Source organism: Natrix helvetica (assembly GCF_964273705.1).
Source record: "Natrix helvetica genome assembly, chromosome: 8".
Taxonomy (NCBI): Eukaryota; Metazoa; Chordata; class Lepidosauria; order Squamata; family Natricidae; genus Natrix; species Natrix helvetica.
This window is the reverse complement of record NC_138559.1, coordinates 6,420,061-6,445,788: the sequence shown is the minus strand read 5'-3', so window position 1 is coordinate 6,445,788 and position 25,728 is coordinate 6,420,061. Positions and strand designations below refer to the sequence as shown.

Below are 25,728 nucleotides of genomic sequence, written 5' to 3'. Positions count from 1 at the left end.
GAAAAGCTGCTAAACTGGTGATGTTTGGTCTTTGCTTTCTTTTTTTTTTTATAAACATTTATTTATTTATGTAACAGACATATACAGGTTATCTTATTAGGAGTAACATTTTTTCCCTCCCCTCCCCCTCCCCCCACCCACCCGCCCATTTCCCCACCCTAACCCTCCCTAACCCAACCCCTGACTTCCCAGATAGAGTCAGAAGCATAGTTACCAGCAAATCTGAAAAACAAGTATCCCAATAATAATATGCATATATCAGAATAAGAACAAGATAATACAAAAAAGACAAAAAAGGAGAAGAACCATCATAACCTCCTTTCCAAAACCATTACTACATATTTATGAAACATTTCTCAACCAAATCCCATAGACACTTCCTTTGAGCCGTACCTTAATTTTACAAAATCAATCCAGGGATACCAATCTATAGTATACTTATCGTAAGAGTGATCTTTTAGGTATACAGAAATTTTATCCATTTCGGCAAGATTTGCTACCTTAAGTATCCATTCTTCTATAGAGCATAATTCTGCTTTCTTCCAATATTGTGCTATCAGCAGTCTAGCTGCTGTAATCATATACAATATTAATTTAGTTTCAGCAACAGTGCAGTCAGGTACTATGCCCAATAGAAAAAATTGGGGAGCAAATTTAATTTTTCTTTTAAAAATCTTCTTCTGCATTATCCACCATATTTTAATCCATAAAGCCTTAACTTTCTTACAGGACCACCAAATATGAAAGTAAGAAGCGTTTGAACAATCACACCTCCAGCACTTAGGATTGTAATTTGGATACATTTTAGACAGCTTAGCTGGATCTAAATGCCATCTATAAAACATCTTGTAAAAATTTTCCCTTAAATTCTGGGCTTGCGTAAACTTCCCATTTCTAATCCAAATCTTCTCCCATGTATCTAACATTATAGGTTCCTCTATATTCTGTGCCCACTTTACCATACAATCCTTAACTAATTCAGAAGCAGAGTCTCTCTTTATCAAAATATTATATATTCTTTTAATATGAAATTGTCCTTGGTCCCTAATTTGCTCAGTCAACTCATCATACGTATTCTCAATACCTATCCTCATATCTTCCTTGAACCTAAATTGTAACTGTTGATATTGAAACCAAGTCTGTACAATCTTTTTATCTTTTAGTTCATCTATCAACTTTAGCTCCCAGTGATTATCTACCCAATCCAACAGTTGAGCATATGTAGTTTCATCGTGCCTCTGTGTTATACTAATATTTTCTATCATATGCCTTGGTATTACCCAGTCAGCAATCTTACATTGCATATTTGGCTGATACTTCTTCCAGACTCTTAACAACGCAGACCTGTATATATGCGTTCTAAAAGCAAAATCCTGCTTTTTACCATACATTAAATACGCATGCCAACCATAAAGCAAATCATATCCTTCTAAATTAAGAATTCTCTCCTCCGTCATGTTTATCCAGTTACTAATTGCTCCCAGGACAGCTGCATCGTAATACAACATCAGATTAGGCATTTTCAATCCTCCTCTCTCCCGCACATCTTGTATAATCTTCAACTTAACTCTGGGTTTTTTCCCATCCCATATAAACTTATTTATGTCCCCTTGCCACTCTAACAAAGTAGCCTCTCTTTTAATTATTGGTATCATCTGAAACAAAAATAAGAACCTCGGTAGTATATTCATCTTGACCGCAGCTATCCTTCCTAAGAAAGACAGCTTCAGTTTCCTCCACGAGGCCATTTCTTGTTGAACCTTATGCCAAAGCAGCTCATAATTATTTTTATAAAGTTTTGTATTGGAGTTTGTTAAATAAACCCCCAGATATTTAACTTTTTTAACTACTTCAAAACCCGATAACTGCTGGAGTCGTTCAGCTTGAGTACTAGACATATTCTTAAGCAACATTTTTGTCTTAGAATAATTCACCTTAAACCCCGAAACCGCCCCATAATCCAAAATCTCATGTAATAACGGTTCAATAGATTGTATAGGTTTCGAGATAGTAAGAACTAAGTCATCAGCAAAAGCTCTCAATTTATATTCATGATGCCTAATCCGAACACCTTGAATCTCTGTAGATTGACATATCCTATTCAACAATATTTCCAATACTAATACAAATATAAGTGGGGATAGGGGACATCCTTGTCTAGTTCCTTTCTCTATTTTACAATCTGTAGTTAAAGTATTATTTATTATCAACCGAGCTGTCTGTTCTTGATATATAGCTCTAATAGCTTGTAAAAAATACCTACCCATACCCATCTTCTTCAGTACCTCAATCAAAAATTGCCAGTGTACTTGATCAAAAGCTTTTTCAGCATCCAAAAATATCAAAGCCGCTGGGTATTGGCTATTCTTTTCTAAATATTCCATAAGGTCCAGTACATATCTTACATTATACTTCATAAATCTACCTGATATAAATCCAGTCTGGTCTGGATGAATAATTTGCTGTAGTATCGGCATTAATCTATTAGCCAATACCTTTGCAAATATCTTATAATCTACATTAAGTAAAGAAATAGGTCTATAATTCTTTGGTTGTGATCCCTCCTGACCTTCTTTAAGTATCAGAGAAATAAAAGCTGTTTTCCAAGATGGGGGAATCTTTCCATTGACCATCACTTCCATAAAAAGTTTTTTAAGAGGTTCCACCATCTCTGCCATTAAGGTCTTGTAGTAAACAGCTGTAAGACTGTTGCTTTCTTTGCTTTCTTTTGTCAGGGCAAAGTGGAGGTAGAAGCCGGGAAGGAGAACATGAAGTTTGAAACTGGGCCGTTCTCTTATTACGGAGTGATGGCTTTGAGTCCAGCTGTCACAAGTAAGTTCCCCACTTCACTTTGGCTGTATTGTGGGTGGGGGGGGGCAGCGCAAGAGGAGGCCCAGGAAAATGCCAGACCACAGAGTGAGCCTCCAAGGGTTATTCATTGAGTCGTTTATCTATTCACTGTTGTGGGAGGAAATGACCATCCGCTTCAGTTCCAAGTGGGGAAAAAGACACTGGAAACATGGAGACTGCTTGGACAGATGGTTTTAATGGTGGACAGGATCACATGCCTTGAAGATGTTGGGTGGAGGAGGTGCTTTGGGTTTTATGCCCTCTCTTGGACTTTGAATTTGAGCTTGTATTCTGATTGGTTGTCAGACTCCCATGGCAACTCTGTAGGCTTTCCTGAGTCCCAAGTTTGGTTGACTCTTGCTGGGTGATGATGTAATGAAAGGGCTTTGGACAATTCCTATTATGGCTCTGCCTGAAGGAGGTGGATCTTTGTTATGTAGAATAGATTGGCCCAGGCCTTTAATGGCGGGGGGGGGGGACTGAGTCTCTGCCTCCCTTTTAATGTCCTTTTAATATTTCATAAAATATCTCATTTTCCTAGGAGAGGGATGGGTGCTAACTCCCTACAGTGTTTTGAATAAGCACTGATGACGTTACCTAGTTGGGTAATGAAACGTCTGCAGGCAAACAACTGAGCTCAGAGAAGAGCAAGGAGCCCCAAATTTAGGATTTTTGCCTTACTTCCCCCCTTCCAATCAAGAAACCTCAGCAGGTTACAAGGTTGTCCTTGACTTATGACCACAACGTCGGTTAAGTGGGTTTTGCCCCATTTTATGATTTTCCTTGCCCTCTTTGCTAAGGGAATCACTGCCGTTGTTAAGCGAGTAACACTGGTTGTTAGGTGAATGTGGTTCCCCTTTGTCAGAAGGTTGCAAAAGGGGATCACATCACATTGCAACCGTCATAAATGCGAGTCAGTTACCAAACATCCGAATTTTGATCACATGACCATGAGGATGTGGCTACGGTCCTAAGCAGCAGAAGGTTTCACGTTTGGTTACCACTTGTTTCACGCACGCACGCATGCCTACCCCCGCATGCGCCTGGCCTCAAAAATTACCTAAATAGGATGGCATGGATCAGGGGTGTCCAAACTTGGCAACTTTAAGACTTGTGGACTTCAACTCCCAGAATTCCCCAGCCAAGTCTTAAAGTTGCCAAGTTTGGACACCCCTGCACTAAATGAACTCTGTAAGCTGAGGACCACCTGTAATTCTTTCCCGCAGATAGTAACCATAAGACAGGGAGAAAGTACCATATTTTTCAGAGTATAAGATGCACCTTTCCCCCCGCCAAAAATGAGGGTGAAAATCTGGGTGCATCTTATACACTGAATACAGCATTTTTGGCCTCCCGAAACCCCGCCCCTTCACCAAAATCGCCGTGCAGAGCCTTTAGGAGGCTTCCAGAGAGCTCCTAGGGGCTGGGGAGGGCAAAAACGAGTAAAAAATGGGCTGCTTTTTGCTTGTTTTTGCCCCCCCCCCCAGCCTGCAGGAGCACTCTACAAGCCTCCTAAAGGCTATGCATGTCCTTTTATTGGGGCAAAAAATGAGTCCGTTTTCACAAAAAAAGACCATTTTTTGCTCATTTCCCCCACCCCCCCGAGTCCCCAGGAGCACTTTGCAGGCCTGTCAAACTCTCTGCATGCCCCATTTTCAGAGCTGGCTGGGGAATTCTGGGAGTTGAAATCCACAAGTCTTAAACTTGCCAAGTTTGGACACCCCTAGCATAGAGCCTGGGTGGACGGGTGGACGCCCACAATTTCCCTCCTGGTTTGGGTGAACCAGTCCGAACCAGCTGAATATCATCTCTGGTCCTAAGTGTGAAAAATGGTCATACGTCACTTTTTTCAGTGCCGTCGTATCTTTGAACCCTCCCTGAATGAACTGAATGGCCTCTTTAACCCCTCTATGGCCAACTCTGTCAACATGGAAGAGCCCCCTCTCAACAGAGGGGGAGGGATGCAAGATCATCTACCTCCAATCCTCAACACCGTCCTTTCAAGGGTTCCAAGAATGCTCCACGTACCCATTTGCACCACTCAGGAGACTCCGAGGACACAGGTAAACCTCCAAGGACTCTCCGAGAGAGTACCAATGTCCAGATGACTGCAAGGAATATAAATCCTTCCATGCCCCACCACCCAGTCAGAGCCGAAGAGGCTTCTTGGATCAGAAGCGAAACGTCTTCAAAAGAAAAAAACAAGAAAGTCCAGTTGCCTCCTGAAAAAGCACCTTTGGGACAACAAAAAGAATCTCCATAGATCTTGAGCAATTGACCCAGCCTGAACAAGCTTTTTAATGCAATGGGAGGGAAACACACACACAGGACCAATACAACTACTCTAAGGGGGAGTTTCTCCTCTCCTCTCCAGCTGCCAATGTCCTTTTGTGATTAAAGTTGAGTCTTCTGGTTTCAGTAACATTCAGTGTTAGGTTTCCGCCCTCTAGTGGCCAACATTCAGCCTTACAGCTTCCTCTGCAGAACAGGCAGTGCTTAATCGGTCACTGAAAAAAGAGACTTGCGACCATTTTTCACACTTCCGACCATTGGTGCATTGCCAGGGTCATGCAGCCGACTCATATTTATGACGGTCGCAGTATCCCAGGGATCGTGTGATCCCGTGGACCTCCTGATAAGCAAAGTCAACGGGGAACCGAAATTTGCTTAACAACCGGACTACTAACTTAGAAACTGCAGTGATTCACTTAACAAATGAATAACAGTACAACAGAGTTGGAAGGGACCTCGGAGGTCTTCTAGTCCAACCCCCTGCTTAGAAGGGAAACCCTACACCACAAATGTTTGTCCAATCTCTTCTTAAAAACGTCCAATGTTGGGTCATTCACAACTTCTGGAGGCAACTTCTGTTCCACGGATTAATTGTTCTCACTGTCAGGAAATTTCTCCTCAGTTCTAAATTGCTTCTCTCCTTGATTAGTTTCCACCCATTGCTTCTTGTTCTGCCCTCAGGTGCTTTGGAGAATAGTTTGACTCCCTCTTCTTTGTGGCAACCCCTGAGATATTGGAAGACTGCTTTCATGTCTCCCTAGTCCTTCTTTTCATTAAACTATTGGAATATTCTTATTGGAAGAAAAGTCATAAGACCCACTTCAGCTACCTCTCCCTGGTGTTCACGGACTCCCATATTTCTCGCTGGGAGAAAGAGCTGCTGAAGAAACTTCATCTGCTAGGTTTCACGGAGGATGCCTTGGGAAAGTATGACCTCAAGGATGCCCAATTTAGGATAGTCCAGCGGCTTGTGGACATTGATTTACAATATCTACGAGCCAGAGCCAATAAAACTTGCTCCCCCCTGACTCTCAACCAAGTTAATAACTATGGATTGAGGATGGCTTCCTATTTTTATACCCTAACCATTCCCAAATATAGAAGAGCTTTTTCCCTAGCTCGCTTCAATGTCTTGCCCTCAGCACTTCTGGATGGTCGTTTCAAGAGGCTCCCGATTAATGAGCGGCTGTGCCCTTGTGACAGAGCCGAGGTTGAGACAGCAGAGCATGTGCTTCTATTTTGCCCTATGTATAGCGCGGACAGATCTAGGTTACTGTCTCTTCCTGAAATCGTCCCTTCTGGTCCTGATGGCCGTGATTTGTATGTGCATTGCCTTGGGGATGTCTCCTCGTACATCACCTCTCAGGTTTCCAGGTTTTTCTTGAGAGCTGTGACCATTAGAGGAGAGAGCTGTAACCTCCCTTAGTTGGGCTTTTGGTGACTGGCTGCTGTGTCTCTTTTGTACTGTTCGTGTTTTGGTCTGTGACTGTAAATAAAGTATTATTATTATTATAAAACCCACTTCACAAATGTCTCACATAGCCACACCAATTTTGGGCTCCATTGTAGTTGTAAGTCGAGGACTACCTGTACTTACGACCTGGATTCAGACTTCTGATGGATGCCCCAACCCCTTTGGGTCACGTGAATTGGATTTGGACTTGACCCTCAGCCTGCATTTGAAGTCATTTGCAGGGCCCCGTCAGACGCAAAAGAACCAGGAGCCAGGATAGACTTCCAAAGCATGATGAGTTTTCCTCATGCTACCTGTACCCAAAATACTGATCTATCAATGCTGAAGGCAAATTGGTGCCAGAGAAGCATCAACAGACTTGAAAGGGAGGGGGGGTGGAATTATAACTCTTACTATCTGATAATCCGGCGTTGCCCGGGTATTTATAGATGTCAAAGCATTTGTCTGACAGGGAGCCATTGAGAGGGGCCTTTCTTTCCCCTACTCCCATGCCCATCATCCCTGCCCTCTCCCTTCCGCCTCCCATGCGCTCCTCTTTCCCACCCTGATCCTGGCACTTTGCCCCAAATCCAGCAGGCACTTCCCCATTGGTCCACTGGAGGGCGAACGTCATGGCTGGCTTTCCAGAGGAAGCTGCGAAGGAACTGACATCACAAACAATTGCCGCTCTAGGAAGCCACACTCGCTCTCCTTAATGGGCCAGGCATTCCAGAATTATGTTGGAACATACACAAAGACACACACCCACACCCCAGGAGCCTCTCCCCCACCCCAGTATTTGTTTCCAGAGCATAAGTCATCTGTGTACCACGTTTGGTTGAAATTGCTCGAGGTGTTCAAGAGTTATGCTGAACATACATCCATACATAGAGCGATAGATAGATGATGGATGGATGGATGGATGGATGGATAGATAGATGTTAGATAGATAGATGATAGATAGATGATAGATAGATAGATGATAGATAGATAGATAGATAGATAGATAGAGATAGATAGATAGATAGATAGATAGATAGATAGATGATAGATAGATAGATGATAGATAGAAAGAAAAAGAAATAGATTCCAAGCTGATGATGCGTTTGACTCCACCCTCAGGCTCAATCTGGTAATCTCCTGCAAACTTGTGCTCACAAGACTATAATTTATGATATTTTTAGCTGGAAACCAACCGTTACTTCTGATTTCCAGCAAAAACCAACAACCACCCACTGTGGACAATGGGTTCACTTAACCACGATGACATTCACTCAAGGACCATAGCTTTCACTTTATGACTTCAGTGTTTGTTTTACCACATTCACCAAACGATGGGGTGGTGTGGTGGAAAAAGGAATAAACTCATGTGCGATCATTTGATGATCTGCTTAACCATTTGGCTCAACTTAAAACCGTAATTCAGAGCTCAATGATGGTTATAAGTCGAGAACTACTTGTAATGTTGTCATTCCATGCACGGCAATGTTAATGTTGATTTTTGTTTCTCCTTTTGCATCTCTCTCTTTTGTCCGGTTCCATCTCCTCCTCCTTCTCCTCCTTTCTGTGTGCGTGTAGCACCGCCGGATAGATCCCAGCACCAGTCTATTATACAGAGAGGATCCTTGCAATCCAAGCTGTCAGGTAAAAAAAAAATGCATTTGATTCTTGGGGGCGGGTGAGTGCCAACGCATTAATGCTTTGCTTGGTGAGGTGCAGGAGAGTTGACCAAAGAATGCCATCATTCCATGAAAAGATGCTTGGAGATTGGAAATTAAGACTCATCTAGGCCAAATGTATCTTCTCCTCCTTCTCTTTCTCCTTCTTCTCCTCTCCTCCTCCTCTTCTTTGTCTTTCCTTCTTTTTCCTCCTTTTTCTTCTTCCTCTTCCCCCTCCTCTCCTCCTTCTCCTCCTCTTCTTCTTCTCCTCCTCCTCCTCCTCCTCCATTATGGGACATTGGTGATCATATTGGCAATCCTATTTTTATCAACAGCCACATGGAAAAGAGCTGCTGAGTTTTGTCCAAAGCAGTCCCTTAGATTTTGAAGCCATGATGTTCTTCTTCTGCCTGGACCTCTTTTGCCTTCAATCTTTCCTTGGAGGATTAAGTGAAGAATGCTGTATTTTTCCGGGTGTCGCATCACACGTCCGAAATATCCTAACTGTTCTGTCCCAGTCTTAGCAGAAACAAGAAACAGACTCCTTGTCACAAAAAACCCCCCTCTTTATTTATCTCCTGTGAATTAATGGCATTCACACACCGAAAAGTCCAGGCAAGACTCCTTCAGAGAGTAACAGACCTTATCAGTTCCTGGTGATAATTGCCAGACCTTGAGCTCCCAGTCAAAGGGCTGCAAATGAAGTTTTGGCAAGCAGTCTTTGTGGCACGAAACACAATGAGCAAAATCTCCAGAAATACAAACTCTTTTCTCCTACGACCACCACTCCCCTTTTCCTTCTATTTATTCCCCAGACAGGGAGGGCCCATTCAGCATCCACCTGTGCTTTCAACCCTTAAAGTCAGGGGTTTCAAACTGGATTTCTTCGAGGGCCAGATCAGCATTTTAGTTCTCTGTGGGCTGGCCGTGGAAGGAGAGAGGATGGATGCCACTTGCAGCACCCTGTCGGCTACAACAGGGTGCCGGGGGGGGGGGGGGGCTCAGACGGCCCCCGGGTCCCATTTTCTACCTGGACGGCTTCCTGCAGCACCCTGCTGGCCAGAATGGAGTGCTGGGGGCCTTGTGTGGCCCCTCTGTGCCCTGTTTTTGACCTGGACGGCCTCCTGCAGCACTCTGCCAACCAAAATGGGGTGCAGGGAGCCTCACACATGCCCCATGCCTCATTTTGGCAGGAGGCTGTCCAGGCCGAAAAGGGAGCACATGGCACTCCCTTTGAGGAGGAGGAGCCACACGTCGCTGCGTTACCACGGATCTTCTGGTTACTCCAGATGATCCGTTGAATTCCGATCGTTTGGACGGTCCACTGGACCCAAGCTGTCCCTTAGAGACAGTGGGAGGTAAGGGGAAATTCCGGGGGATCCAGAGACACTCGCAAAGTCTCTGGAAACCCCTTTTTGCCGGCGATCAAGAGCCAGCCCCCAGGCTGCCGAAGCGGCTGACGGCTCCGCAAAGCAAGAGCAGGAGAGAGAGAAGCATGCCGTGTTTTGGTGAGACTACTTGAAAAAAGTTTCTCTTTTTCGTTTAAATTATACAGAGGACACCCTTAAATTGGAGACTAAAGGAAAATAGAAAATAACCGGAGACTTAGCGGCGGGTTTGAATAGAGTTAAATTCTCTCGACTTTGAAGAGTGGGTTGATCACCCGGCATTCCAAACTATGCATTGGGCTCCTTAGACCCTAAAATGTGGAGTCATGAGGGCAGCGATGGAGCAGAAGCCAGCTTCAAGACCAGCTACAGAAGCTCACTTTTGGCCAGCACGTAATTTACCTCATATTGTTAATGGAGAAAAAATTTGGAAGAGGAGATGCTGTTCCCATGAGCCTCTGGAAGAAGGCTTTAGCTGAAAGCTCCACATGTCCAACTCATTGACTTATGGACTTCAACTCCCAGAGTTCCTCTGCCAGCAACGTTGCCAACCTTGTCAACTTTAAGACTTGTGGACTTCAACTCCCAGAATGCAACTCAATGTTGTTGTTAGTTGCGAAGTTTTGTCCGACCCATCGGCCCCGTTGCCCCATAGGCAACGTTCCTCCAGGCCTTCCTGTCCTCTACCTTCCCCAGAGTCCATTTAAGCTCAAGCCGACTGCTTTGGTGACTCAATCCAGCCACCTCATTCTCTATCGTCCCCTTCCTCTCTTGCCCTCCATTGTTCCCAGCATGAGGCTCTTCTCCAGTGAGTCCTTCCTTCTCATCAGGTGGCCAAAGTCTGTGAGTTTCCTCTTCAGGATCTGGCCTTCTAAAGAGCAGTCAGGGTTGATCTCCCTCTAGGACTGACTGGTTGGATTGCCTTGCAGTCCAGGGGACTCCCAGGAGTCTTCTCCAGCACCCAAGTTCAAAGGCCTCCATTCTTTGGTGCTCAGCCTTCCTTATGATCCCACCTTCACAGCCATCCATTGCAAAGTCAACAACATAGTTAACAAGCCTTGACTAGACACACTTTTGTTGGCAGAGTAACTTCATACTTTTCAATACCTGGTGACTTTATGGTCATGTTCCTTAGCATTGTAAAAGCGACCTAGCTTTGCTTAGCTGTTTTGAGGTCAGCCCAGGCAGACTAAGAGTGGCCACCTTCTAAGAAAGCATTAAATAAATGGAGGAACATACTGTATTTTTCGGAATATAAGACGCACTGGAGTATAAGACGCACCATGATTTTGAAGAGGTAATTTTTTTAAAAAAAGGTTTTGCACTCAGCAGACCTCCAAAACCTTCCGCACACCTCATTTTTTGCAAAAAGTGGGGGGGGGCATGCAGAGCTTTGGGAGGCTTGTAGAGTGTTCCTGGGGGCTGGGGAGGGTAAAACTCGAGCAAAAATGGGCTGTTTTTCCTCGATTTTTGCCCTCCCCAGCTCCCAGGAGCACTCTACAAGCTTCCTAAAGGCTCTGCACGTCCATTTTTGTGGAGGGGGTGGGGTTTTGGTAGGCCAAAAAATGCTGTATTCAGTATACAAGATGGACCCAGATTTTCGACCTCTTTTTGGGGCGGGGAAAGGTGTGTCTTATACTCCAAAAAATACGGTAATTTGACCTGATTCCTGCATTATCTTCCTCTCCGTCTAGTTTCAGAAATACGTTCTCCGTCTCACATGAGTAATCTGAACCGCTCGGCGTCCCTTTGCTACCACGAGCGCACCGAGTCCGTCTCTTCCAATATCAGTGGCAGCAACAACCAGCTTAATGTCATCGTGAGTTCCCAGAACCTCTCGGACTTCAGTGTTCGTGCTCTGACAGATCTCCAGTATGTCAAGGTGAGCTTTAAGCCTCAGTCTCCCAAGAGTTAAACTGAACTTATTCTGGGTTTTATGCATTCAAATACCGTAAAAGCAGATTTGCTTCAAAATTGAGATCTGTGGGTCTTGTGCAATCAGACAGGGTCAGCGGCCATCAATCAAGCAATGGCATCTAGGGGGGCATAGGAAGTGGACCTCCTCTGTCCGAGCTTCTGACCATGGAACAGCCCGAGATTCGGGTTAATGTCAGCATTCCAAATAAATAAATAACCCTCCAAGGCTAGAAGTTCCTCAAAGCTGCATTTTATTAAGAGAGCCATGTTGGCACATCTGGGAAAACCCGAATCTGAAAGCTTCCAGGTTTTTTCCACCCCGTTGTAAATTCAAGATCCTGCCCCAACACCCACAAGTCCATCCCATGGTCCAATCTCCCATTGCTACGAAGACAGATTTCTCCCATCCAGATCCGGCCAAGTGGAGACACAAAGATGACCTTGGCTTTCCTAAGAAGAATGTTGTTATGGCTACATATCACCCAACTCCATATAATCCCCCCTCCCATTTTCCCACAGTAGAAAGTGTGGCAGGCCTGAAATCCAAAAAGAAAAGATGGCTTGCAGGTATGACACAGACATTCCTACAACGCCTGCGCTCTGAAAACAGGACTTCTGCTCCAGGCGTTTGGTGGAGTTTTTAATTCAGGGATGATATTTCCAGAGGTGGGTTCTTACCGGGTTGGCCCAGTTCAGCTGAGTAGGTAGTAACTTGGCCAGGCATGCCCCCAAACTGGTTCTATCGGCGCCATCTTGTTTTTTGCTTCTGCGCATGTGCAGAAGCAATTTTTATACTACTGCGCATGCGTACGAGTAGCGTGCCCCCCCTGAAGCATGCCCCTGAGCGAACAGACAGTAACAGAAGCCGGAACCCACCCCTGCATGTTCCCCCCACCCCCCAAAAATAGTTGGGCAATAACCTTTAGTTATTTGATTGCCTTAATAGAGGGATACAATCAAGATCACGTGAAGTGTTAATACCATTTTATAAGGCCTTGGTGAGGCCACACTTGGAATCCTGCATTCAGTTTTGGTTGCCACGATGTAGAAAAGATGTGGAGACTCTAGAAAGAGTGCAGAGAAAAATAACAAAGATGATTAGGGGACTGGAGGCTAAAACATATGAAGAACGGTTGCAGGAACTGGACATGTCTAGTTTAATGAAAAGAAGGACTAGGGGAGACATGATAGCAGTCTTCCAATATCTCAGGGGTCCACAAAGAAGAGGGAGTCAAGCTATTCTCCAAAGCACCTGAGGGTAGGACAAGAAGCAATGGGTTGAAATTAAACAAGGAGAGAAGCAACTTAGAACTGAGGAGAAATTTCCTGACAGTGAGGACAATTAATCAGTGGAACAGCTTGCCTCCAGAAGTTGTGAATGCCCCAACACTGGAAGTCTTTAGGAAGATGTTGGATAACCATTTGTCTGAAATGCTATAGGGTTTTCTGCCTAGGCAGGGGATTGGACTAGAAGACCTCCAAGGTCCCTTCCAACTCTGCTATTGTATTGTGTTGTATTGTGTTGTGTTGTGTTGTATATAAAGATTTGGAAGAGAATTTCCGTTTTTAGATAACGGGATTCAGTAAAAGATTCTATTTCTGAAGTACATGGATGGGATTATGCTGTAGAACAGGGGTAGCAAACTGAAGGCCCGTGGCCCACATCTGGCCCACAAGGTGCTTAAATCTACCCTGCAGGACCGCCCTGGAAGTAGTGAAGGACCAAACTGTGGTGCCTCTGCCAGTGAAAGTGGTATTGGCTCCATTTTCAGCTGCGATGGCTTCCTGCAGCCCTCTGCCAGCGAAAACGGACCTTGGGAAGGCTGTCGCTGCTGAAAACGGAGCCCAGGCTGCCGCACATGGCCTTCCCGACTCCCTTTTTGCTGGGAAAGGGTTGCAGGAGGCCGTCGTGGCTCAAAATGGAACCAACGACAGAATGCGTGGACGACTGCGACCCACCACATGTTTATTGTACCCGTGCCCCTCCTGGCTTGTACTGGCATCCTGGGAGGTTACACGAGACTGGCTCCTGGGCCTAGTGAACGCTTCGTTGAGCCTTGAAAGAGGCGGTGGTGAGACCCTTGCTCAAGAAGCCTTCCCTTGACCCTCTGGAGCTGGCCAATTATCGTCCTGTCTCCAACCTTCCCTTTTTGGCGAAGGTTGTAGAGAGTGTGGTGGCTTACCAGTTTCCACGACATCTGGAGGAAAATGATTATCTAGACCCACGCCAGTCCGGCTTCCGCCCCGGTCACAGCACGGAGACGGCCTTGGTCGCGTTGGTGGATGATCTCTGGAGGGCCAGAGATAGAGGTTGCTCCTCTATCCTGGTCCTATTAGACCTCTCGGCGGCTTTTGATACCATCGACCATGGTATCCTGCTGCGCCGGCTGGAGGGGTTGGGGGTCCGGGGCACCGTTTTGCGGTGGTTCGGCTCCTACCTTTCTGGCCGGACGCAGCGTGTGTTGGCAGGGGAGGAGAGGTCGACCCTACGCCCCCTTACTTGTGGGGTGCCACAGGGGTCGGTCCTCTCGCCACTCCTGTTCAACACATATATGAAGCCGCTGGGTGAGATCATCCGTGGTTTCGGGGTGGGATATCATCTGTACGCTGATGATACTCAGCTGTACCTTTCCACCCCGAACCACCCTAACGAGGCCGTCAAAGTGATGTCCCGGTGTGTGGAAGCCGTACGGGTCTGGATGAATGGCAACCGACTCAAACTCAACCCCTCCAAGACGGAGTGGCTGTGGGTACCAGCTCCCCGGTTCAGCCAATTAATTCCATCATTGGCCATCGGGGGCATCCAACTCGCCCCCGTGGAGCGGGCGCGCAATTTGGGCGTCCTCCTGGATGCCCGGCTGTCCATGGATGACCATGTGACAGCCGTGGCAAGGGGGGCGTTCCACCAGGTTGCGCCCCCTACTGGACCGGGACGCCTTACACACGGTCACTCATGCGCTGGTGACGTCTCGCTTGGACTACTGTAACGCTCTCTACATGGGGCTTCCCTTGAAATGCACCCGGAGGCTACAGTTGGTCCAGAACTCAGCCGCGCGGGTAATTATGGGGAGTACTAGGTACTCCCATGTGACACCGTTCCTGCGCAAGCTGCACCGGCTTCCTGTGGTCTATCGGGTGCATTTCAAGGTTTTGATAACGATCTTCAAAGTGCTCCATGGCTCAGGACCTAGTTACTTGCGGGATCGTATTCTGCCCCATACATCCCTGCGACCAATCCGCTCCAGGTGCCGTCCACCAGGCAGTGCCGGGGGGCGGCGCCTAGGAGTAGAGCCTTCTCTGTGGCGGGCCCAGCCCTGGGGAATGACCTCCCCCCGGATATTAGGAATACCTCTGACCTCCGCTCCTTTCGTGTAAAGCTCAAGACCCACCTATTTCAAGTAGCTGGCCTGGCTCAACTTTGATCCAACTATATCGCTCCTGACGGGTTTTTTATTTGGGGTATTTTAATTGTATTAAATTATTTAGGGGTTTTTAAACATTGTGTTTTTAATTGTTTTTATTCATCAGCTCACCTCCTCCTTGTATATGTATATGTCTTGGTATAGGTTTTTGTTATATGTATGTTTGTTTATATATTTATTTCCTATGTTTTATTGTACGCCGCCCCGAGTCCTTCGGGAGAGGGTGCGGCTAAGAAATAAATATTTATTATTATTATTATTATTATTCGTTGGCAGAGGCACGGCAGGCTGGTCCTTCGAACATCAAATCTAGAGTGCTCAATCATAAGTTGAGGACTGCCCGTAATGCATAATTTGTGAGAGCTTCATCACTGGAAGCTTTCAAGAAGAGACTGGACTGCCATCTGTCAAAAATGGCGTAGGGTCTCCTGTGTCAGGCCTGCACCCATCTTTTCTTTTGGATCTCAGGCCTGCCACACTCTCTATTATTCTGCTGTGCATTTTCTATTGTGAAAAAATGGGAGGGGGGGATTGTACAGAGTTAGATGCTATGTAGCCATAACAAAATTCCTTCTAGAAAGCCAAGGTCATCCTTTGTCTCTGCGTCTCTGCACCTGACCGGAACTGGATGGGTGGAATTGCCAGCATGGCAGTGGGAGTTTGGACCACGCGATGGACTTGTAGGTGTGGGCAAGATCTTGAACTTTCAACTGGGTGGGGAAAACAGGGAAGCTTTCAGATTCAGGTTTTCCCAGATGTGCCAACATGGCTCTCTTAACAAATTGGAACTTTGAGGAATCCTTTGCATTAGACTCTGATTTAATTTTGGATGCTTTTGGAACCCTGACATCCTGCTTGGGTGGGGGGTTGGACTGGATGACCTACAAGGTCCCTTCCATCTGTAATAAATAGTAGTTTTTTTCATGTTTTAATGATCCTTATTTTAATCACGCTTCTTCACCCTCTCTCTCTCTCTCTTTCTCTCTCTCTCTCTCTCTCTTTCTTTCTTTCTTTGCCCGGGCAGATCACGCGCCTCCAGTACCAAAACGGCCTCATGGCCTCCCGCCTGGAGAGCTGCCCCCCAACCCCCGATGGGAGCCCCCCCAAATCGGACCCCTCCTTGCCCGAAAAGGGGGGCAGCCTCTCGAACAACGAGATGATTGGCCTCTTGAACGAAAGGAACTGCCAGCATCAAAAAACGAACCACAACCCTTCCGACAACGTGGTCTGACCTCGGCGTTTGGGGCACTTTGGCCCCCCACGGTCCAGCTAGCCTACTTTTTCCTTTCCAAAGACACAAAGAAGTGCCCGCAGAAGATTCTGATTGTGCGTCGTATCAACCTCAGGTAGCCGCTTCCACCTGCCCTCTCCAGAACCGTTTCCGACTCACCTGCCTGTGGTTTTTATTTTTTATTTTTCCAGCCAGGTGGTCTGGAACTGAGAGGGGAAGCCAGCCTGCCAGCCAGCCTTGGAAAAAGCAGTAGTCCAGCCACCTATTCTAAGGTGACAGGCCCCGTCTTCGTTCTGGGTACTTCCTTTGCCTGCATCAAAGCGATTTGGATTAGCAGGACAAGAAGGCTCCCTCTTCTCTGCCCTGGTTTTTAACTCAACGGAGAGGAAGGCGAGGCTCCCTGCAGCCCAAGGGGACTTCCGAAGACTTGCCTTCTGGTTCCTGCCTTCCCCACCAGAGAAAAGATGCCCTTCCAAAGGAGCCCGTGGCTACGAAGGTGGCACAGAAGAGAGACAGGATGACGGAGATGCCAGCCACTCTCTCTTGATAAGACAGACTTCGTTTTTTCCCATCTCAGGGAGTTCCGAGACTTTTGTTCTTTGGGATTATCTATTTCAGTGACAGCAAACCTTTTTGGCACCAAGTGCCCAAACCCGAAAGCGCATGCATGTGCATGCTGGAGCATCGCAAACCCGAAGACCACCTGGCCAGCGCGCACATGCCACCTTTTGGGGGCCGTTTTCAGGCTGTTGTTCGGGTCATTTTCAGGCCGTTTTTCAGCCCCAAACAGCCTAAAACCACCCCCCAAAATGGCCTGAAAACAAAGGGCTTTTGACTGTTTTTCGGGCCATTTTGAAGCCGTTCTTTTGGCCAAAAACAGCCCGAAAAACAGCCTGGATTTTGGCTGTTTTTCGGGCCGTTTTCCTGTGCTCCAGCAACCGCGAAGACATGAATGTGTGTGCCGGCAACCAGAAGCGCAGCTGGCAACGGCACACATGCCCACAGAGAGGGCTCTGAGCGCCACAGGTTCGCCATCACGGATCTATTTCCTCCCCCCCCCCTTTAATCAAGCCATGGGGGTCTTTGAGAGCAGGAGTAGGTGCTGATGAGGATCAGCCAGCCAGAGTTTCCATGTTGGTGGAATCTGTCCCTTCTCCTCTGTTTTGGGAGGAAAGTTTGTTTTCCAGTTTTTTTGGCTTCTGCGTCAAGAACCTTGAACCAAATCAGCCATAGGATAAGCAACGGCAGGAAGTCATTTGAAAGTTGCATCTTGGTTGTATGGCAGATCAAATGTTTTTTTAAACTCTGCAAATAGAAAACTTAATGTGGCGAGAAAAAAGTCGGGCAGAGGTACAGCTTGTCCTTTGACACGTGTTTCTTTCTACTTGCAGGGAGTTTTCTTCGTTTGGGTTAATCCAGGGGTCCTCAAACTTTTTAAACGGGGGAGGAGCCAATTCATGGTCCCTCAGATTGTTGGCGGAGTGCCTGGCTGACTCTGTGGGTGTGGCTAAGGGTCCATGTGACTGGATGGGCGTGGCCGTTTTAGCAGTCCAAACAAGACACACAAATTAAATGTTAATTTCTTATGCTCCTGCGAGTGGAAAGCCGGTTAGTGAAGGGATGTGGCTGCTTTGGGGTGTGCATTTCCAATTTTTGCCCCGGGGACAGATGGACGGAGGAAGCCCAAGCTAAAAAGCAGAGGTGGGTGGCACTGTTTTCCCCTCCCAGGGCTTCCGGGTGTCGTGTTTTTGGACTCTCCGGCCGCTAGAAGCAAAAATGGCTTTACCTTCCAGTTCCATCCCACGGGTTCGCCAAGGTAAGGCCTGCGCTCAGCTGAAGGATGGGGCCAATGGGTGGGAAAGGCAGTCTTGTGGTCCTGTGCAGGCCAGATTCATGGCTTCAGAGGGCTGTATCTGGCCCGTGGGCCGTAGGTTGAGAACCCCTGGGTTAATTGTTCTCATGTTGTTCTTTTTTAAAAAAAAAACTTGGGGAAGATTTAAATTGAATACCCTCTGCTTTCTGTCTCCAGAGGTACTGTTTGTTTTGGCAACTTTCAGATTTGCAGTTTCAAGGTACCGTAGGCAATTTGCGTGAGTTTCCGGCTCAAGTAGGCCATGTCTTACTGGGAGCTAGGATAACCGAGTGAATTTATTTGATTATTACGTGATCGAAGGATAATGTTATCCCCTCTGTTTTTCTGCGGCTTTTTATTTTTATTTTTACAATAATTGTTTTCCGACGGTTGGAATCAAAACAGGAGCTCAGTGCGGTTCATTTTCGGTGGCCAAATATTGTGCAATTATGTATTTTGATATAAAACAATTACAAACCTAGACTGGTATGCGGTTTGAGGAACAACTTGGAGGCAACTAAGAAAAAAACAACAGCTTTTTGTAAACAGGACATGGAGCACTTTGATCAAGAGGCAAAAATGCCAGTTTCGTTTAAGGATGCATTCACTGGAACAGGTGTTGCATTTGAAACCTCACTGCTGCTGCACTCCCCCTCCTGCCGGTTCGAACGCTCAAGACTTCAGCAGGTGTTGCAAACTTGAAAACCAGATGGTGAATTGGCGAGCCAGCTCTTCAAGGGCCGGAGAGCACGTGTGAATGTGTGCGAGCGTTCAATCCCTCCCCTCGTAATCAGTTGCCATTCAGAAATGTCATTTCAAATTTGCAAACCCATCTCTGGAAAATGGGAATCGTTTGCGCATCCCAGTTGAACGTTTTTATCCCTGTGTCTCTGCCGTCTTTAAATTCTCGTGCTTTCTTTTGCAAAAGGCATCCCCCTTTTCATTTTTGCTTCCCCTGACCTTCTGGGGTTTTAACCTCCCCAGATCTGTCAGGCTTCACTTCTTTTCATCCCTAGATAAAATGGGTGATGACAACTGGGGCATTATGGACTAAACTAAATTCTTGCCTCTATTCCAAACTAAAGGGACACAATGGCTCAGTGGCTAAGACACTGAGCTTGTCAATCAGAAGGGTCAGCAGTTCGGAGGTTCAAATCCCTAGTGTCGCGTAACGGAGGGAGCTCCTGTTCCTTGTCCCAGCTTCTGCCAACCTAGCAGTTCGAAAGCATGTAAAAATGCAAGTAGAAAAATAGGGACTACCTTTGGTGGGAAGGTAACAGCGTTCCGTGCACCTTCAGTGTTTAGTCCTGCCGGCCACATGACCACGGAGACGTCTTCAGACAGCGCTGGCTCTTCGGCTTTGAAACGGAGATGAGCAGCGCCCCCTACAGTCGGGAACGACTAGCACATATGTGCAAGGGGAACCTTTACCTTTTTAATGAAACACATCTGGAGGGAATTAGGTTCAAGATGGCTGCCTACCCTACCCTACTCTTCTTTTTTGAGTTGGATTAGGTGCCCGTTGACTTTATGGATACTTCTGTGTTATTTTGGGGGGGACAATATAGAAGTGACTTCCATTGTTTTTTTTTTCTCAGGATTTTTTTTTAAAAAACCTTGTCGGTCTAACTTGCATTTCCTGGCATTATCCCAGCATCACCAAATTTGACCCCTGTTTTAACTTGTTGAGATCAAGGAAGTTGGGCCATGGAAATCATGGAACTGAATTAAATGATTTAGCCCCCTTTTCTTCTTTCCAGTTGACTTCAAGAGTGTCGTTTCCTGCTCATCCTACCGTACTTTGGGACACCCTTGTCATCTCACAAAGGAAGGAAAAAGCACACTAATAATACTACATGAGTCATAATGCTACAACCATGCTAATGGATGCCAACTATTATATCACCTGAGTGATTAGTAACCTCTAGATAATTAAGAACGCAATTAAGAATTAAGAAAATTAAAATAATGAAGAACATGGTGGCACCTTGTTTAAAGATTCATGGCACTTTCTGAATATATTGCAGAAGTGTGTATTCTCCAGCGCCTCATCAAGTTCTGAGTGAAGTTTGATCAATGTTAAAGGGATTAAAACTTGAGATGTTTTCTACGTAAAGGGAAAGGTTTAAAGATTAATAATGACATCTTGCACAACAGAATGGTGTGTTACGGGGAATACTCTACCCAGCTTGACGTACCTCCTATGGCCCTGAGGTTCCCCGTCGCATCTCTGTGCGATTCCTTCTTCAGGTGTTTCTCGTGCAGGAACTCAGGCAGAGAGACAGATGGTAGATTTTGCTCTCTCCCTCCCCCTCCCCCTCCCCCTCCCTCTCCCTCTCTCTCTCTCTCTTGTATCATGGTTAATTTGGCGTGCTGGTTTTTATTTCCTAACTCAGGATCACATTGCAGCCTCTGTATCCGTACGAGAGATACCTGCAAATCGATATACGACACAACAGGAAAACTCTTTTAGGCCCAGTGCAGCTCCGAAGCACCCAGGGAAAAAAGGCTTCAGTTTGCTATGTAGAAAAAAAAAAAAACCAGGACGGGGAAATTTGAAGCATCCGGGGCTGCTGTGGGCAGGACAACATTGCAAAGGGGAGGGGATTTGGGGGGATTCTTTTTTTGAGTTTTGCATCTAGACGAGGGGAAGTTTTTTAAATTAAGTCTATTATATAGAGCAGTAATGGCAAACCTTTTTGGCACCGGGGAACCATACCCAAACACGCATGCATGTGCACATGGACTGGAGCACCAGAAACCTGAAAACCAGCTGGCCAGTGTGCGCATGCCTGCTTTCGGGGGCCGTTTTCAGGCCATTTTCAACCCGTTTTTCAGCCAAAAACAGCCTGAAACTGCCTGAAAAAATGGCCTGAAAACAGCACGAAAAGGGGCTTTCTGGCAGTTTTTCAGGCCGTTTTCTGGTGCTCTGGCACCCACGAAGACCAGCTGGACAGTGCGCATGTGCGTTCCAGCAACCAGAATAGCAGATGGGGATGGCACAGGTGCCCACAGAGAGAGCTTGCGTGCCACTTCTGTCACCCGTGCCATAGGTTTGCCATCACGGATATAGAGCTTATAAATACTATGCATTTTAGCGATGGCGGTTCATGCTGCCCATTTGCACAACTTCCATTAAAGGAGAGATTCCCTAGGAGATTTGATTTGGGTGTGGAGAAATATGCTTTTTCTGGCATCTTCCCCACCCTCCCCAAAATCAGCTGGAGTTACAACATTGAGAATTTCCATCTCCGTTCTTGGAGACGTTGAAAGTTCTCCTTTTTAACAGGGCCAGACGACACCAGGATGGGGGGGAGGGGGGAAACTAACAAGGATGACAGCCTGAAGTTGCCTTCTTGGCAATCTGAAGATAAGCAAGAGAAGGTAGGTTGCCCATTTTGCACCCAGCTGAAGTTTCTATTGAAGGAGGATTTATGGGTCTAATGGTGCAGCAGGAGGAAATAGGGGTGCTTCGTTAGCATGAGTTTGTCACAAGGAAGCCCCTCTGCACATCGGCGTAAGGAAAAATGGTCTCGGTCAGGCTCTGCCTATGGGGAGCCTCATCTGTGGGAGTTTTGCTCTTTAGCTTGGAGAAACCAGAGAGGAGAACCAGTGGGTGCATGAATAATTGGGAAGCAGCGGTCCTCCTAAAATTGCCCCTTGGTTTAGGGCAGATATCTCGCCCGACTTGCATTCAGGTTGAAAGCCAAGTTCAGAATATGTCCCATTTTCCATGGTGAACATATGGAAGTGTAAACATGGTTATAGTTTTCCCACAAGCCAAGCCTGAAGTCAGAAATTCCACTCAGCAAATTAGTCCTGCCCTTAATAGTCGCTGGACCTGAGCACGATGGCCAGCTGTCAGGTTAGGCCAGGTTAGTGCAAACCTTTCCGCACTGAGTGGCCAAACCCGAACGTGTGTGCATGTGAATGCATGCGCACACCAGGGCACCAAAGCCCTGAAGACCAGTTGGCCGGCGTGCACATTTCTGTTTTTCTGGGCTGTTTTTGGATCATTTTCAGGCCATTTTTCAGCCTGAAATGGCCTGATAACAGCCCGAAAAAGAGCTTTTTTGGCTGGTTTTTTTGGCCAAAAACGGTCTGAAAATGGCCTTGTTTTGCGCCATTTGTTGGGCCGTTTTCCAGTGCTCCAGCGCCCGTGAAGACCAGCTGGCCAGCGTGCATGTGCATGCCAGCAACCAGAAGACCAGCTGCCGCCGGCACGCGTGCCCACGGAAAGGGCTCTTCATGCCTCCTCTGGCACACGTGCCATAGGCTCGCCATCACAGGGTTAGGCTCTACCCCTTTTGCAGCATACATTCCTAAAACAGTTAGGTGAGGAGGAAGCAGTGATGCTCAATTCCACTTCAACCCTCAGGCTACCTCTTCAGCCAATTTGTATTCTCTGCCAAGGAGCTTTCGCACTAACCCGAATTGCTTCCTGTCTGAAGCAGGTGAGGCGAGCTTCCAACGCCCAATGCCATGTCTGGACGTTGAGGCAGACAAACCACCTAGAACAGGGGTATCCAAACTTGGCAACTTTAAGACTTGTGAACTTCAACTCCCAGAATTCCCCAGCCAGCTCTGCTGGCTGGGGAATTCTGGGAGGTGAGGTCCACAAGTCTTAAAGTTGCCAAGTTTGGAGACCCCTGACCTAGAAGTAGGGATGTCTAACCTTGGCCACTTTTAAGGCCTGGGGACTTCAACTCCCAGAATCCCCCATGCTGGCTGGAGAATTCTGGGGAGTTGAAGTCCACAAAGTCCTAAGAAAGGGAGGGTGTGTGTGTGCGTGTTTGTGTTTGTTGTGTTGAATTAAGATCTTTTCTAGATGCAGGATTCTGTTTTCTTTCTTTTTTTTAAGAACTTCTGGGGGAAAAGGTAACCTCTGTTCCTTCTCATTCCTCTGCCAGACTCCGTTGCCATCCTTGCTACATGAAGTTGGCTGAGCAGAATTTGGGCTTCATTGGGGTTTGGCTCTATCACTACTTGATTCTGGAATTTAGGAGGAAGGCAACTTCCTTTGCAACTTAAAACAAACCAACTATGCAGGAGAGGTAGCTGGACGTACAACCAGGGATGGACTCAATCCGTAATTCCTTTCTCCCTCGCAGGGATATTAAAAGTGGACTTTTGCTCTTTCAAACAGCTTTAATTGGACGATACGTGTGTTTCCTTTGAATGTAGCTTTTTTTTGTCTGACCATTAAACATTTTTCGTTGTGTGTGGAATCTCTCTTTCCCTTTTTAAAATGATTGACATTATTATTCCTACGGAAAGCACAGTGGTTTTTCAACCTTTGCCCCTTTGTGGGTGACCTAATGTAATTTATTGTCTTTTGTTTCTGATTTTAAAATGCAAACACTAAGCTTTAAGATTCTAGCTCCCTTGGTGGGGAGAGACGCTGTAAAAGAAAGATAAAATAAATGATACTAAATTGAAGAGTGGTGGAAATATGTTTTTTTTTTTCCTTTTCTTTCTCAGCCTCACCTGTTTTATAATTATAATTATCCCAGGAATTGGGAGCTAGCAGAAACTTCCTTCCTGATAGCTGGCATCCAAAGGAGGAATTGTCTTGCCCACCAAAGGGTTTTAAGCTGGCCACTTTATGCAATCATCATTAGCATGAATCTTCATTTGCCGTTAAAGCCAGATTTTAAAAAAACAAAAAGCAAAGCAAAAACCTGTGTGAACTCCCCCCCCCCCCCACCGGTCAATTAGCAACCTTGCAATTTGCATCCCTTGGAAGATTGATAACCAAATTAAATCTGAATGAGAAAATTAAAACATTTTCAATATTAAAATGAACTATGACCAAAGAGTAAAACACGGAACACAAAATAACAGAGTTGGATGGGACCTTGGAGGTCATCTAGTCCAACTCCCAACACATGCAGAAGAGTCTATGCCATTCCAGATAAGTGGCTATCCAGTCTCTTCTTGAAAACCTCCAGTGATGGGGCACCCACAAATTCTGGTGGCAAGCCGTTCCACTGGTTAATTGTTCTCACTGTCAGGAAATTCCCCCTTAGTTCTAGGTTGCTTCTCTCCTTGATTAGTTTCCACCCATTGCTTCTCTTCCTGCCCTCGTGCTCTGGAGAATAGTTTGACTTCCTCTTCTTTGGGGCAGCCCCTGAGATATTGTAACACTGCTACCACGTCACCTCCAGTCCTTTTCATCAGACTAGCCAGGCCCAGTTCCTGCAACCGTTCTTCCTATGTTTTAGCCTCCAGGCCCCTAATCATCCTGGTTGCTCTTCTCTGCACTCTTTCTAGAGTCTCAGCATTTTTTTATATTGTGGCGACCAAAACTGGAGGCAGTATTTCAAGTGTGGCCATGCTAAGGCTTTGTAAAGTGGTACTACGACTCCACCTGAATGAAGAAGTAAATGGATTTATTTTTCAGTGCACAGGAATGAACTCAAATACACCTCATTCTTTCCCAGCCTCACCTATTTTTAACTTCTTTTTTAGTTTCTTTTTGTCCACACACCATTCTGTGGCATCAGCACAAATGACACAGCCACAAGTTAGCCAAACATATGTTAATTCTATATGTGTGTGTATGTATGTATGTATGTATGTATGTATGTATGTATGTATGTATGTATGTTTGTATATGTTATGTCAAAGCACCTGGTATGCCCAAATATGGGAGGGAGCATACTGCTTCCCTTTTGCCTTTCAGCTTTACCCTAGGAGGCTTCCAGGCAGAAAACCCTAACCCTTTCTTTATTTATCAGCACAAATGCAACACAAACACACTTTTTTATTTTGATACAAACAGTCCATCTTCCATTAAACAGTGTGTCATCTGGGTACAAATGTTTTGTGCTATAACGGTTAAAATTTACAATCATATTCATTATTTAATCTATTCTTAGCTTAATATCAATCCTTTTAAGTACCTAATACTATATCAATCCTCTTCTTGATTTATTTAATTCTATTAACTCTATTAGCTCTATTAATACATTTTCTATATTTTACTCATCTACGTTTATTTCTGATTCTTATATTTATTCTATAAGTATAATCTTTATTGTCATTGTATTTAAATACAACAACATTGGTAACCATCAGTAAAATGATTGCCATATAGTATAATAATCTGTTTCTTCTTTCTCTTTGACTGTCAGTGTTAATCTATTCATTTCTCGCACATTCTAATATTTTCCTAATCACACTCTCCTCTGTAGGAATCTCTTCACTTTCCCAGTTCTGCGCAAACACAATTCTAGCTGCAGTTATTGCATGGATAATCAGATATAGATTTTCTTTGCTGTAACATGTAATTTTGTGGGTTGTGCGCCTGTAAGCGGTGGCGGTGGCACAGAACTTTAACATGTTCTTTCTAGTCATAACTTGTTTAGCTCGTGCCGAAATTGCTCAAGGAAAGCAGAGGGTAATGGTTACTCCAGGTTTCCAAGAGGGTTAGAAGTGACGACTTCTGCATCAATACAGGCCGAAGAGATTATTTGTAGCTCAAGGGTGAACTGTGGGGTCCTTGGTGCTCTCTGAGCTTGGTTGTCTTGCAGACATTTCATTACCCAACTAGGTAACACCATCAGTGCTGATGTTACCCGGTTTGTTATTGAAATGTCTTGGGGGAAAAACCAAGTTCAGAGAGCACCAAGGACTCCATGGAAAAGCAAAGGGGCTGAAATC

The 25,728-nt window shown here is 45.8% G+C and overlaps 1 protein-coding gene and 1 long non-coding RNA gene across 2 annotated transcripts in view; one reads left to right on the top strand and one right to left on the bottom strand.

Moving 5' to 3' along the window:
• Positions 1-16,992, top strand: part of CNNM4 (cyclin and CBS domain divalent metal cation transport mediator 4) — a 78,726-nt gene extending 61,734 nt beyond the window's left edge. Inside the window, exons 5-8 of the mRNA XM_081960751.1 lie at positions 2,736-2,832; positions 8,174-8,239; positions 11,336-11,523; positions 16,005-16,992. Of these exons, the coding sequence (XP_081816877.1) occupies positions 2,736-2,832; positions 8,174-8,239; positions 11,336-11,523; positions 16,005-16,211 (558 nt within the window). The 3' untranslated portion in view covers positions 16,212-16,992. The remainder of the gene's footprint in view (positions 1-2,735; positions 2,833-8,173; positions 8,240-11,335; positions 11,524-16,004) is intronic.
• Positions 1-25,728, bottom strand: part of LOC309396083 — a 171,433-nt gene that overhangs the window by 112,167 nt on the left and 33,538 nt on the right. The gene's annotated exons all lie outside the window — the stretch shown is intronic.